The sequence below is a fragment of the Heterocephalus glaber genome, unplaced genomic scaffold (assembly GCF_053883595.1).
Source record: "Heterocephalus glaber isolate CG9 unplaced genomic scaffold, H.glaber_assembly_v1.0 deba00001760, whole genome shotgun sequence".
Taxonomy (NCBI): domain Eukaryota; kingdom Metazoa; phylum Chordata; class Mammalia; order Rodentia; family Bathyergidae; genus Heterocephalus; species Heterocephalus glaber.
Window position 1 is genome coordinate 5,818,258 of NW_028258457.1, and position 12,326 is coordinate 5,830,583.

A 12,326-nucleotide genomic window follows, 5' to 3' on the forward strand; every position below is an offset into this window, starting at 1 on the left:
TTTGAAGAGCAGCTACTCTGCACCAGGCCTGACTGCCTCTTCTGTGCTGGCTGGGTGACATGGGGGCTCTGCAGACTGCTTGCGGTCTCCAGGGGTAGGAGACAGAGAAGGCAGTGTGCAGGCCTGACCCCCGCCCTGCCCACACTCACCCTGCCCACGCCCCCAGCAGCCTACGGGAGGGCCCTGACCTGGACAGGCCCGGGAGCGAGCGGCAGGAGCGCGAGAGGGTGCGGCTGGACTCGGAGTCCCTGGACGAGGACAGCTGAGCTGCCGGGGAGGTGCGCTGTCGTCCGTAGGCCCGGCTGCTCCTGCCCCCTCAGCGCAGGGAACTTTTGGGGAAACGCTGTGCTGTTTGTTTGTATTTGTCCCTTGGGTTTTTTTCTGCCTAATTTCTGTGATTTCTGACTGACATGAAATGACTATAAAGGGTTTTTTAATGAAAAAGATCACTTTTATTGGCTTGGTTTCCTATCGTTGCTGGAACAGTTGGGGCGAGAGGCAGGGAACAGTTCGCAGCTGTCAGAGGGGTACACCTTTGGGGCAGGCCTTGCAGAGGGGAACCTCAAACTCAGCTCTTATTGCCGCAGGCTGGGCAGCAGGGACCAGGGCAGGCTAAGCAGGGACAGAGATGGGGACAAGGAGGGCAGGGATCGTCTGAGGTCCTGAAAGTCGCGCAGAGTCTAGATCTTCGTTCACTCGACCACGCCGCTGCCCCGCCTAGGCCAAAGGTGGCCCTGGGCCCTAGGCAAGACCAAGTAGCTGGAGCCAGCTCAGGGCAATCGGGACCAGAGGGCTGCTGTGGGTTGTCTGTTGTGAGGGACCAGGCTCCTTCCAGCTCTGCCGCTGGCTTGCCATGTGGCATTGGGCACTTGCCCCTCCTCCTCTGGGCTTCTCTGTCCTCATCCGTGTGGGAGAGGTGACCCCATCTGGCACTGGTGTGGATGCAGGTGGGCTTGTGCACATGGCTTCTAGCAGAGGCCTTTCTCCTTCCACTGCACCTTCTAGTGTGAGCCCCTTCAGAGGATGGTCGCGCCCCCTTTCGCAGCAGGAGATGGGTGTGTAAGGAACGGATTTCCTGAACCTTGGTCCCTGAGTGGTTTCAATGGGCAGGAGCTCAAGGTGCTGGGCCTGGTTTCTGCAAATGCCTGTGTCTAGTGTCAGAGCCCCTGGTGACCCTGTGGCCGACTGAGGAGGGAAGGGCTCGGGAAGGCTGACTGTCCCTGTCATGGCCCTGTCACCTATGGGTGATATGAGCCCAGTCCTCACAGCTCCTGGCACTCCCGGGGACCTCCAGGGACAAGCTACCTGCCCATCCTCCTCCAGGGGCCTGGAGATTGTGGGGTTCCAGTGAAGGGGCCCCTGCTGGTGTTAGATGGGCAGCTGATGCGCAGCCTGCCTATGAGTGAAGCTGACAGCAAGAGCTGTGCTCACGCAGCTGTCCTGAGGGCTGCAGTCGGCCTGGGCCCATGGGCCGGGGCCAGGGGCTCAGCCCTGGGAGGTGGGGCTGCCGCCTGCTGCATTCTCAGACCTCTCCAGCCCCAGCTTCCTCCTCCACTGCCTGTCTGTCGCCATCCCCTGAGGATCCATGGGGCCGAGGCTGGGGAGGACAGGGCCACAGTGGCTTGTCAGCCAAGGCCCTCAGCCGGATCTGTCCAAGTAACACCCCAGACGTGGCAGTAGAAGAGCCCCCAGAGATAAAAGGGTTAGATGGGGGCAAATGGGCCCTTCTAGACCGGCCACGCGTCTGGTTCTCTCCTGATTGGGTGCCCAGTTGCCACCTGCAGCAGGAGGCCGCAGTCCTTTGTCAGGGACTTAGAGAAGGCACAGGAGGTGCAGGCAGGCCTGGCCCAGTGTGAGGTGGTGGAACTCAGAAACTGTGTCCCCTTTAGCCCTTGGGCTCTGGCTGGCTCCAGCCTGTGGGGCCCAGACCTTCAGGAACTGGATCTGGTTTAGGGGAGAAGGTTCTGAACAGGCTCCCCAGGTGGGCAGGCAGGGAGTTACCTGCACCTGGTCTGTGGCGCCTACACCTGCTGCGTGCTGGGGGCCAAGGCAAAGGGCCCCACCAGCCAGCCCAGCGGTGGGCAGTGCTGCAGGCCTTCCAGCAGCTGGTCTAGCCCATGCCACGCCTGGCCCACGCCCTCTCTGCTCTGTGCTAGGCGCTCGGCTGGCAGCTCCTCCCCAGAGCCTGCCAAGGACACGATGCCATAGAGATCGCAGAGGCTGTGCCGTGCCCGGCCCACCTGCCTCTGGTGCTCGGGCAGCCCCTGCAGACCAGAGGCCAGGCCACTGTAGGCCGTGTGCAGCTGCCAGATGAGTGTGCAGACCCTGGCCAGCGCCTGCAGGATTAAGAAGCGTGGTGGTGAGTGGGTGGAGGGCGGAATGGAGGGCTCACCTACATCATGCCCACCTCGGGTATCAGGCAGGGACAGCTCGCCTGTGCCACACCCACCTCTGGGGTCCCAGTGTCCTCCACTGAGGTGTTCCAGCCCGGGTCCAGATGCAGCTGCCCTTCTGGAGCCTGCATGGCTTTCTCAATCTGCAAAGAGAGCAAAGCAGGAGCTCATGGCCTCCTGGCCGGGACTTGGGGGTGTTCAGTGTGCTGGCCCTGAGGCCAGTCCCCCACGCAGCTGCCCTCCTGTCCCTGCTGTCCACCCTCAGGCCACACATCCCAAGGTTCTGAGGGCTGTCACCTCGAGTCTAACCTGTCTGCAGACCTGGATGGCTCCACTTTTAATGCCCCCAGCATCATCACCCCCAGGGCTGCTCCTGAGGCCCTTGGTCACTTCCTCGAGTCCTCATGTGTCTCAGCTCCCGCTTTTGACCCCATGTGTCCTGATCCTCTTAACACCTGTCAGGTCAGGCCGTCCCTCTGCCCACAGTCCACCGAGGCTCCCACCTCCCTGGGGCCAGAGTCCAAGTCCCCCCTGTAGCCCTGCAAGGATGCTCATCCCCTCTCTGCCTCCCCTTGCCACTCTGCTCCTCACTGCCTCTGCTCTGGCCACACAGCCAGGCTCTAAGCCGTCCCAGGGCCTTTGCATGGTCGTGCCCTCCCCCTGGAATGCTGCTGTCTTCAGATCCAGCCCTGGCATTTAAATCTTGCCTTGAATGTCCCCTTTCTCAGTGATCACCCCAGTGCTGCCACTGCCTTGTCCTTGGTCATCTTCACGTTACCAGGCATTGTCCAGGCTAAGCATTTCATCCTCTGGCAGCCCCCGGAGGAGAGGACTTGGCTTTTATTCCAAGGTGCCCCCAAGCATTCACTATTGACTACTGAGCGAATGATGCTTGATCTGGTTTCCACTCCCAGCATCCTTTGTGTGTGCCCTTGAGCAGACCTCTCTCTGCCTGTTCTTGGCCTTAGAGGGCGCTGGGGCTGAATTCTTGCCCAGTCTACTTTGCTGTGAGGATCCAAAGGCAGAAAGATGCTTTCTGAGTAGCCGTTTGCCACAGGTTATAGGGCACAGTGCGCTCATTCATTACTTGCCGAGTGTTAGCTGAGTGCCTCCCTAAGAGGCAAGGGGGCCTTACGATTGTGGGTGCTGGGTAGAGGCCAGGGCACTGCTCAGTACTCTGCAGTGCCCAGGCTGCCTGTGTCCACAGTGCCAGAGGGAGGTGCTGGGTCAGAGGAGGGTGGGGACGCCTGGCCACCAGGCGCTGTTGAGTCGCCCTCCATCGTGTCCAGCCCTGGATTCTCCAACCCCAGCCACACCTCCACTTCTCCCCGGTACCACATTCTGCTGCCACCACACCCAGCTTGACCTCAGGGGTGCACTATCCTGCCATCCCTGCCCTCTTCTGGACGTTGCCTGGCTATCTCCACACTGTCCTTCCCCTGACTCCTCTGCAGTCGGTGGGTTTGCCAATAGGGTGCTCAGGCACTGTGCAGAGTTGGCAGTGCGCTTGGGTTTGTTATGGAAGGTGCGGGGAGGGGCCACTCACCACCCGGAAGGAGTCCTGGAGCTGGGCCACAGCGTCCCTGGCTTGGAACTGGCCATGCTGCATGTGGCTCAAGGCATGTTCGAAAGCACGCTGGCGGAAGCTGGGGGCCAGGTCGCCTAGACGGACAAAGTAGCTCCTTTGGTCGGCCGAAAGCACCTTGGGCCCTGGCTCGGAGGCTGCCAGTTGGGCTGGGGAAAGAGGCAAGTGATTTAGCCAGGGCATCTGCGCTCTGGTCTCACCGAAGCCCAGCACCCGCCTGGAGCCATGACCACCTCAGGAACCCACCTCAGGCAGGGATGTGCCCCTCCCCGGCATGTCCTCACCTTGCTCCTCAGCACTCATGGGCTGGAAGATCTCCCCCAGCCCCTCCAGCTCATCCGGGAGCATCACGAAGCTGGTGGCTCCTTGCTGGCCAACTGGGGCAGCGCCGTGAGTGACCATGGCCACATTAGACACTAGTCTCCTGGAGGCAGCTGTGGCTTCCCCAGAAAACTGCAGGCCTGCACCAAGCGGGTCTGAGAAACTGGAGGCCCCAGAGGACAGGGCCTCTTGGGGGCTCAAGGCAGCATGTTCCCCGCCTTTGTCTGTGGCCCTGCAACTGGTAGACCCACCCCAGATGGTGTCCTGGGTACCAGGGAGCCGCTTCTGGATAGTGCTGAGACTGGTGTGCGCAGCGCCTGTGGCCATTTTCCCTGCCCCGGCAAGGCCAGCAGAAGCTGCATCTTTGGTGCTGGCCAGCATCATCTTAGTGGTGTCCAGGCTGCCCTGGATGGCCCCTTTGGCCACATTCACAGTACCCTTGAGTCCAGTGGACATTGTGTCCTTGGTGCCCATGAGCATAGATGTGGTAGTGTCCAGACCCCCTTGGACAGCTCCTTTGGCCATGTTCATGGCTCCAGTCAGCTCACTACACACGGTGTCCTTGGTGCCGGTCAGCACAGTCTTGGTGGTGTCCAGGCCGGTCTGGGCTATGCCTTTGGCCACGTTCACTGCCCCTGTGAGTCCAGTGGACACTGTATTTTTGGTGCCTGTGAGGACAGCTTTTGATGTATCCAGGCCCCCCTGGACAGCTCCCTTGGCCATGTTCATGGCTCCGGTCACCCCACTACACACGGTGTCCTTGGTGCCGGTCAGCACGGTCTTAGTGGTGTCCAGGCCGGTCTGGACTGTGCCTTTGGCCACGTTCACTGCCCCTGTGAGTCCAGTGGACACTGTGTCCTTGGTGCCCATTACCACAGACTTTGTGGTGTCCAGGCCGCCCTGGACAGCTCCCTTGGCCACGTTCATGGCTCCGGTCACCCCACCACACACGGTGTCCTTGGTGCCGGTCAGCACGGTCTTGGTGGTGTCCAGGCCGGTCTGGGCTGTGCCTTTGGCTACGTTCACTGCCCCTGTGAGTCCAGTGGACACTGTGTCCTTGGTGCCCATTACCACAGACCTTGTGGTGTCCAGGGCCCCCTGGACGGCTCCCTTGGCCACGTTCACTGCCCCTGTGAGTCCAGTGGACACTGTGTCCTTGGTGCCCATTACCACAGACTTTGTGGTGTCCAGGCCGCCCTGGACAGCTCCCTTGGCCACGTTCATGGCTCCGGTCACCCCACCACACACGGTGTCCTTGGTGCCGGTCAGCACGGTCTTAGTGGTGTCCAGGCCGGTCTGGGCTGTGCCTTTGGCTACGTTCACTGCCCCTTTGAGTCCAGTGGACACTGTGTCCTTGGTGCCCATTACCACAGACTTTGTGGTGTCCAGGCCGCCCTGGACAGCTCCCTTGGCCATGTTCATGGCTCCGGTCACCCCACCACACACGGTGTCCTTGGTGCCGGTCAGCACGGTCTTAGTGGTGTCCAGGCCGGTCTGGGCTGTGCCTTTGGCTACGTTCACTGCCCCTGTGAGTCCAGTGGACACTGTGTCCTTGGTGCCCATTACCACAGACTTTGTGGTGTCCAGACCCCCTTGGACAGCTCCTTTGGCCACGTTCATGGCTCCAGCCAGCTCACTACACACGGTGTCCTTGGTGCCGGTCAGCACGGTCTTAGTGGTGTCCAGGCCGGTCTGGACTGTGCCTTTGGCCACGTTCACTGCCCCTGTGAGTCCAGTGGACACTGTTTTTTTGGTGCCTGTGAGGACAACTTTTGATGTATCCAGGCCCCCCTGGACAGCTCCCTTGGCCACATTCATGGCTCCGGTCACCCCACTACACACGGTGTCCTTGGTGCCGGTCAGCACGGTCTTAGTGGTGTCCAGGCCCCCCTGGACGGCTCCCTTGGCCACATTCACTGCCCCTGTGAGTCCAGTGGACACTGTGTCCTTGGTGCCCATTACCACAGACTTCGTGGTGTCCAGACCCCCTTGGACGGCTCCCTTGGCCACGTTCACTGCCCCTGTGAGTCCAGTGGACACTGTGTCCTTGGTGCCCATTACCACAGACTTCGTGGTGTCCAGACCCCCTTGGACAGCTCCCTTGGCCACGTTCATGGCTCCAGTCACCCCACTACACACGGTGTCCTTGGTGCCAGTCAGCACGGTCTTGGTGGTGTCCAGGCCGGTCTGGGCTGTGCCTTTGGCCACGTTCACTGCCCCTGTGAGTCCAGTGGACACTGTTTTTTGGGTGCCTGTGAGGACAGCTTTTGATGTATCCAGGCCCCCCTGGACAGCTCCCTTGGCCATGTTCATGGCTCCGGTCACCCCACTACACACGGTGTCCTTGGTGCCGGTCAGCACGGTCTTAGTGGTGTCCAGGCCGGTCTGGACTGTGCCTTTGGCCACGTTCACTGCCCCTGTGAGTCCAGTGGACACTGTGTCCTTGGTGCCCATTACCACAGACTTCGTGGTGTCCAGACCCCCTTGGACAGCTCCTTTGGCCACATTCACTGCCCCTGTGAGTCCAGTGGACACGGTGTCCTTGGTGCCGGTCAGCACGGTCTTAGTGGTGTCCAGGCCGGTCTGGGCTGTGCCTTTGGCTACGTTCACTGCCCCTGTGAGTCCAGTGGACACTGTGTCCTTGGTGCCCATTACCACAGACTTCGTGGTGTCCAGACCCCCTTGCACGACCCCTTTGGCCATGCCCACCACCCCCATGACCCCTCCAGCCACTGCATCCTTGGTGCCCATGAGTGCCGATCGTGTCGTGTCCAGGCCTCCCTGGACAACCCCCTTTGCCACATCCACCATGTTGGTCACCCCAGAGGAGACGGCATCCTTGGATCTGGGCATCTGCTGTAAAAGGACACAGGATGTCAGCACAATGCAGAGGCCCTCTAGTCCAGACTTCTGCCATCTTCACTCCCTGATGGGCCTGGGCAGGGATGGGGGCAGCCAGACGCCCTGCTACCCACCCCTTGCCCGGCACCCTCCTGGCCTTTTGCAGCTCTGATCACAGTGGCCCCTGGTACTGCTGAGCCCTTGCCATGGCCAAGTTACAGAATTATGTGTTCCCAAGGGCCAGGGATTTAGCTCAGTGGTGCTGCTGCCTGCCTCGAAAACGCAAGGACCGGAGTTCGATCCCCAGTACCAAAAAACAAACAAACAGAATTATGTGTTCCTGTTCCTCTGGCCTTTTCTCTATGGCAGATTTTGAACCTGGTCACCCAGCAACATAGAAGCCAATTTTCTAATTAAAATCTACATTAGCCAGTGAGGCAGGAGGATGGCAAGTCCAAGGCCAGCCTGGATAACTTAGTGACTTAGCGAGACCCGGTCTCAAAATTTACAAAAATAAAAAGGGCTGGAAATGTCGATCAGTAGTGAATGCCCGCCAGGCATGCACAAGGCCCTGGGGTCCATCCCTAGTGCCAATAAATAAAATAAAAGAAGATAATCAAGACTTAGAAAAAATAACCAGAGAAGTAAGGCAGGGTTTGAGGCCCAAGACCTTGTGGGTAAGTTTAACCAGTTTTGGCCTCCCATGGGCAGATTTTTGAGGGCTAAGGCACAAAATAAAGGTGGCAACAGCCTCATGGTTACCACCCTCAGATGTAACCATGAATGTGCTGTTTTGAATTTAGGAAGTTTTACCTGGGGCGATTCCACTTCCCACCAGGGGACATTAGGTCACATCTGGGGACATTTGTGACCAGGGAAGCTCTTGGCATGGAGCAGGTGGACACCATGTATGCTGCTAAGCACCCTCAGTGCCCACTGCCCACCCTAGAGAAGGCCTGGCCCCAAACTTCCACAGCACTAAAGTTGGGAAACTCTGAAACTATTTTCAATCCCTGGCCTTGGCACCGTGGGGTCTGGAGCAACTCAGGTTCAAGCTTGCTTCAGGCCCTCTCTGAGCCTGTGCTCTGGACTGAAAGGTGAGTTTTGTTGTTGTTTGGTTTGGTTTGGTACCGGAGATCAAACTCAGGTCCTTGGGCTTGCAAGGCAGGCGGCTGAACCACTGGGCTAAATCCCCAGCCCGTTTTGTTTTGTTTTGTTTGTGACAGGGTTTCACTATGCAGCCCAGGTTGGCCTTGAATCTGCAGTGATCCTCCTGCCTCAGCTTCCCTAGTGCTGAGGTTATACGCAAGCTTCACCACACCCTGCCAGAAAAATGAGATTTAAAAAGGGCCCTCCTTAAAAAAAAAAAAAAAATATATATATATATATATATATATATATATATATATATATGCCTATATGTATATAAAGGGTTATTAAATTTTTTAAAGGCCCTCCTCCAAAGATGGTGAGGAAATGAACTTGGAACACAGCAGGTGCTCAATGCCAGGGTGGGGAGTGGGCGTGTGGCCTCAGCTGCCAGGGTGTTTTGATTTGGGACAGGAGGCCCTACAGGGGTGAAGCAGGACCTAGCTTGTCCTCGGACGCCTCAGATCTCAGACTCTGCCCAGCCGGTTTGCTGTGTGACCTTCAGCAGCGGCTCAGCTTCTCTGTGCTGCTGCTGTCATGGGGCCAATGACTGCTGTGCTCAGGGAGCAGCTAGGAGGTCGGAATCCCCAGGACCTGGTGCCCATTTCACGGATGTGGAAGCAGAGACCTAGAGGGGAGGAACTCCCAGAATCCTCCAGGCAGGATGCACAGGGACATGTAACTTCTGCCCGGCTGTGACCCCCACGCCCCCGCCTGGATGGCAGGGACACCAGCACCTTCTCCCCCGGGCTTGGCATCACCTTTTCTGAAGGCTGTGGCAGCTTCTCCGTGGCCCTGGCCATGGCTTCTGGATCAGTGGTCGCTGCAGGGACAGAGGCTGGTCAGGGGGTGAAGGACACAGCTGCCCTGATGCCTATTTTGCAATTGCCAGGCTCAGCCCAAAAGGTCAGGAATATGCCGGGCATTCCTCCAGGGACAGCGGGAGGTGACATCCACAGCCAGGAGCCAGGCGAGGTCCCCTTGCTGTAGTGCCCTGGAGGGGGGCCCGTGGGGTTCCTTGTGGGCTCCTGGGTGCTGGACACCTACTCAAGAGTCGGGCCGTGGAGTCTGGGGTGCGTGAGGGTGGGTGGGGGGTGAGTGGGGGTGGGTGGGGGTGGGCCCATCCCGCCCCTGCCACAGCTGCCAGCTGCCTGTCACCAAGGCATTTGGGACAGAAGTCAGCTGCTCAGGGCACCAGGCCCAAAGTACAGCCCAGTCCTGGTGCTCACCCACCCCTGGGTTCCCCAGGGCAGCCGCTGGGTCACAGGGAGCTGTGTGACTCCAGAAAGCTGCTGCCCCTCTCTGGGAGCCAGGGCTGTCACAGGCTCAGATATGCAAAGCTCCAAGGCTGGTCTGTGGTGCCACAGAAACGGGGGGTCATGGCGGGCAGAGGGAGTGTGGGGGACTTTGGAGGGAGACAGGCTGGGTTCTGACCCCTGCTGTGGCTGGCTCTGCCTCCCTGGTGACTCACTCCCCGTATTTATACCTCAGTTTCCCTATCCCGTTCTAAATGAGCATGAGAGACTTGTGGCTAGTGAGGTGATGCAGGTGTCCAAAGCGTCCCCAGATAGCCAGAGGTCGCCCCCAGGAGTGTTCTTTGCTGGCGCAGGGTGGCTGCTGTCTCACCCCACAGTGGTGTCACTCACCTTGAGCCTCACAGCCAGAGGGACCTGTGGGGGCGGCGGCCGGCCTGGCCTCTTTCATGGCACCGTGGGCACCAGCCACCAGATTCCGGGCAGAGCTGAAGCCGGGCAGGGATGAGAAGAAGCTGCCCAGGGTCTGTGGGGTGGCAGTGGGGACCGGGTGAGGCAGGAGGGAGCCCTGGGGTCCAGCCCACCTCAGCCCTCGCTCCTGGGCAACTTTGGCTGTCTGAGCCACCGTGCCTGGCCAGCCCCCCTACCTGGCCCACAGTGGGCAGAGGAAAAGACCCTTTCCTTCCTGGCACCATGGCACAGATGGGGAAACTGAGGCTCAGGGACAGGGTCATCCTGCAGGGAAGGCTCTGGGAGCTGCATGGCTGTCTCCGACCCCAGCCTGGGACAAGGGGAGAGCTGGTTTCCTCCCCACCTGGGAGGACCCTAGGGACCCCAGGACTGTGGGCGCTCCTGGGCTTTGGGGGTCTCGGGGCCCCAGCAGGGACCTCCCCTCCCTTTACCTTGCCCTTGGGTTTGGGGGGGTCCTGGCCCCCTTGCTCCGGAGCAGACATGATAGCAATCTGAGTAGCTGGAAGGGCAGAGAAGGGGCCGAGTCAGGGTCCCCCTTCACACCCCACACCATGTGGCCCTGGGTCTGCAGGCCACCCCGACACCCACCTGGGCCTGGCGTCTTGGGCAGCTAAGCCTTGCTCTCCGGACTTGTTGGTCGCCCTCGGAGGGAGACTTTGCAGCTGGCAGCTGGCTCTGCTCGCACTCCCAGGCCTTATAGGGTCTGGGTGGTGCGGCCAGCCGGCCCGCAGAGGCAGGCAGCCAAGCAGCCAGCGGCTGGGGGGGCTGGTGTTGATGTGGCCGCCCGCCCTACGTGGGCCGGGGCCCAGCACCTTTCCTCTGCTCTGTGCCTGGGCCCACAGACCCGCCCACCACAGGCAGAGTGACTCAGCCTCCCAGATTCCCTACTGGGGCCTCTGCCTCCCCTCTGGGGTGGGCACAGTTCAGAAACCTGTTCCAATGCAATGGTATGATCAGATTGCATCTTTGTACCCCAGTTTCCCTTTCCACACTCCTCAGTGTACCCCACAGGGTGGCCTCCCTAAACCTTCTTTCCACTGACTCCCTCTGCTCCAGCCACATGGGCCTCCTGCCTTCTCTTACAATGCTCCAGGCTCCATCCTACCTCAGGGCCTTTGCACAGCCTGTTCTCTCCCTGGAACACCTTTCCCCTAGATACCTGCATGGCTCCCACTGTCTCTCACCTGTGTCAAGCCTGTATTGTGCCCCAGCATCTAGAACAGTGTCTCCTCGCACACATTCAATGCTTGAGAAATGTGTGGCTGAACAGGTCAACAGGGTGGTTGTGAGTTTGAAACATGAGGTCACACACAGGTGTGACCTGTCTACCCCTGTATCTCACGTAGACACTCAACAAACACCAGCGTAGCATTGCCCAGGCAGAGCCCGAGGCTCTGGGAGGAACGGGTGGAGGTGTCACTCTATAGAAGAGAGAAATGGAGACCAAGATGAAGCACAGCAGAGCTGGGGGGCTGTAGGAATGAGACCCCAGCCTGGTGGCTCCCGAGGCCTCAGAGACAGGAAGGGGGCAGAGCCAGTATCACGCGCAAATGGAGACTCCATGTGCCAAATGGGTGATTGGTGGGTGAGTGCCGTGCCCATGCCAGCTCACCCCAGGGGCCAGGATGCCAGCTACGTGCAAAGGGCAGGGCCAGTGGCTCTGGGTGCTATGCTGGGAGGAGGGGGTCTGGCAGCTGGCCTGATGCCCCTACCCCAGGGCATCTCCTTGGAGCCGTCGCTGTGTTTGCCAAACAGTTGGGGATTGGAAGAGGGGGTATCCCCCACCTCTGCATCTCAGCCAGTGCTTCCCAAGGGTGACCAGGGGATCCATGGGCACATCCTCCCTTTCCCAGGGCCCGCAGCCTAGTGTGGTGGGAGAAAGCCAGCAAAAATTTAAAATAACAAAAATGGGCGGGGGATTTAGCTCAGTGGTTCTGGTGCCTGCCTCACAAGCGCAAGGTCACGAGTTCGATTCCTGGTACCAAAAACAAAACAAAACAAAAATCCCAAAAATGATAAAAAAAAAAAAAATACCCCAGCCAGATCCTTCATGGTCCACAGCATTTCCCAGGGGCGAAGATGGGTGTGGAGAGGGGATGCCACTCACCCACCCAGTCCTAGGCTCTGTCCCTTCCCCTCCGTTCCAGCCACACTGACTCCTACTGTCACATCCCTTTCTGTCCCCCATTCCCAGGCCTGGCCCCGTAGGACAGGCAGTCTTGTGCAGGAGGACAAGAGTTGCAGGAGGAGCCCACTGGGGTGAAGTCCAGAAGGGCTGCCTGCAGGAGGAGGCATCAGGGCTGGAGCTGGACA

At 59.5% G+C, this 12,326-nt stretch overlaps 2 protein-coding genes across 19 annotated transcripts in view; one reads left to right on the plus strand and one right to left on the minus strand.

Annotated features, from left to right (window-relative positions):
* Positions 1–446, plus strand: part of Hdgfl2 (HDGF like 2) — a 19,941-nt gene extending 19,495 nt beyond the window's left edge. For 9 of the 16 annotated variants that reach the window (XM_021244921.2, XM_021244919.2, XM_021244917.2 and 6 more), the window contains exon 16: positions 167–446. In XM_021244921.2, the coding sequence (XP_021100580.1) occupies positions 167–266 (100 nt within the window). In that variant the 3' untranslated portion in view covers positions 267–446. The remainder of the gene's footprint in view (positions 1–166) is intronic. The other 7 variants (XM_021244922.2, XM_021244918.2, XM_021244924.2 and 4 more) reach the window with 1 other exon arrangement.
* Positions 430–10,815, minus strand: Plin4 (perilipin 4). Of its 3 annotated transcripts, none has more exons than XM_087201686.1 (8): positions 10,602–10,815; positions 10,445–10,512; positions 9,936–10,068; positions 9,051–9,112; positions 4,263–7,155; positions 3,940–4,127; positions 2,450–2,536; positions 430–2,336 (listed from the first exon to the last, which is right to left on the minus strand). In XM_087201686.1, the coding sequence occupies exons 2-8, from the start codon at positions 10,493–10,495 to the stop codon at positions 2,022–2,024; spliced, it is 3,729 nt and encodes a 1,242-aa protein (XP_087057812.1). In that variant the 5' UTR covers positions 10,496–10,512; positions 10,602–10,815; the 3' UTR covers positions 430–2,021. The 3 variants fall into 3 exon arrangements, with proteins under 3 accessions (XP_087057812.1, XP_021100585.2, XP_087057813.1); XM_021244926.2 differs by having other exon boundaries at positions 4,263–7,152; positions 10,602–10,766; XM_087201687.1 differs by having other exon boundaries at positions 8,730–9,112; positions 10,602–10,698.
* Positions 10,816–12,326: the final 1,511 nt, after the last annotated feature.

Excerpts from the sequence above, each read along its gene's own strand:
- Plin4 (XM_087201686.1), bottom strand. The coding sequence starts at position 10,495 with ATGTCTGCTCCGGAGCAAGGGGGCCAGGACCCCCCCAAACCCAAGGGC. Across the intron at positions 10,069-10,444 it reads CCCCCAAACCCAAGGGCAAG|ACCCTGGGCAGCTTCTTCTC; the intron begins GTAAAGGGAGGG and ends GCCACCCCACAG. Across the intron at positions 2,537-3,939 it reads TCCAGGACTCCTTCCGGGTG|ATTGAGAAAGCCATGCAGGC; the intron begins GTGAGTGGCCCC and ends CTCTCTTTGCAG.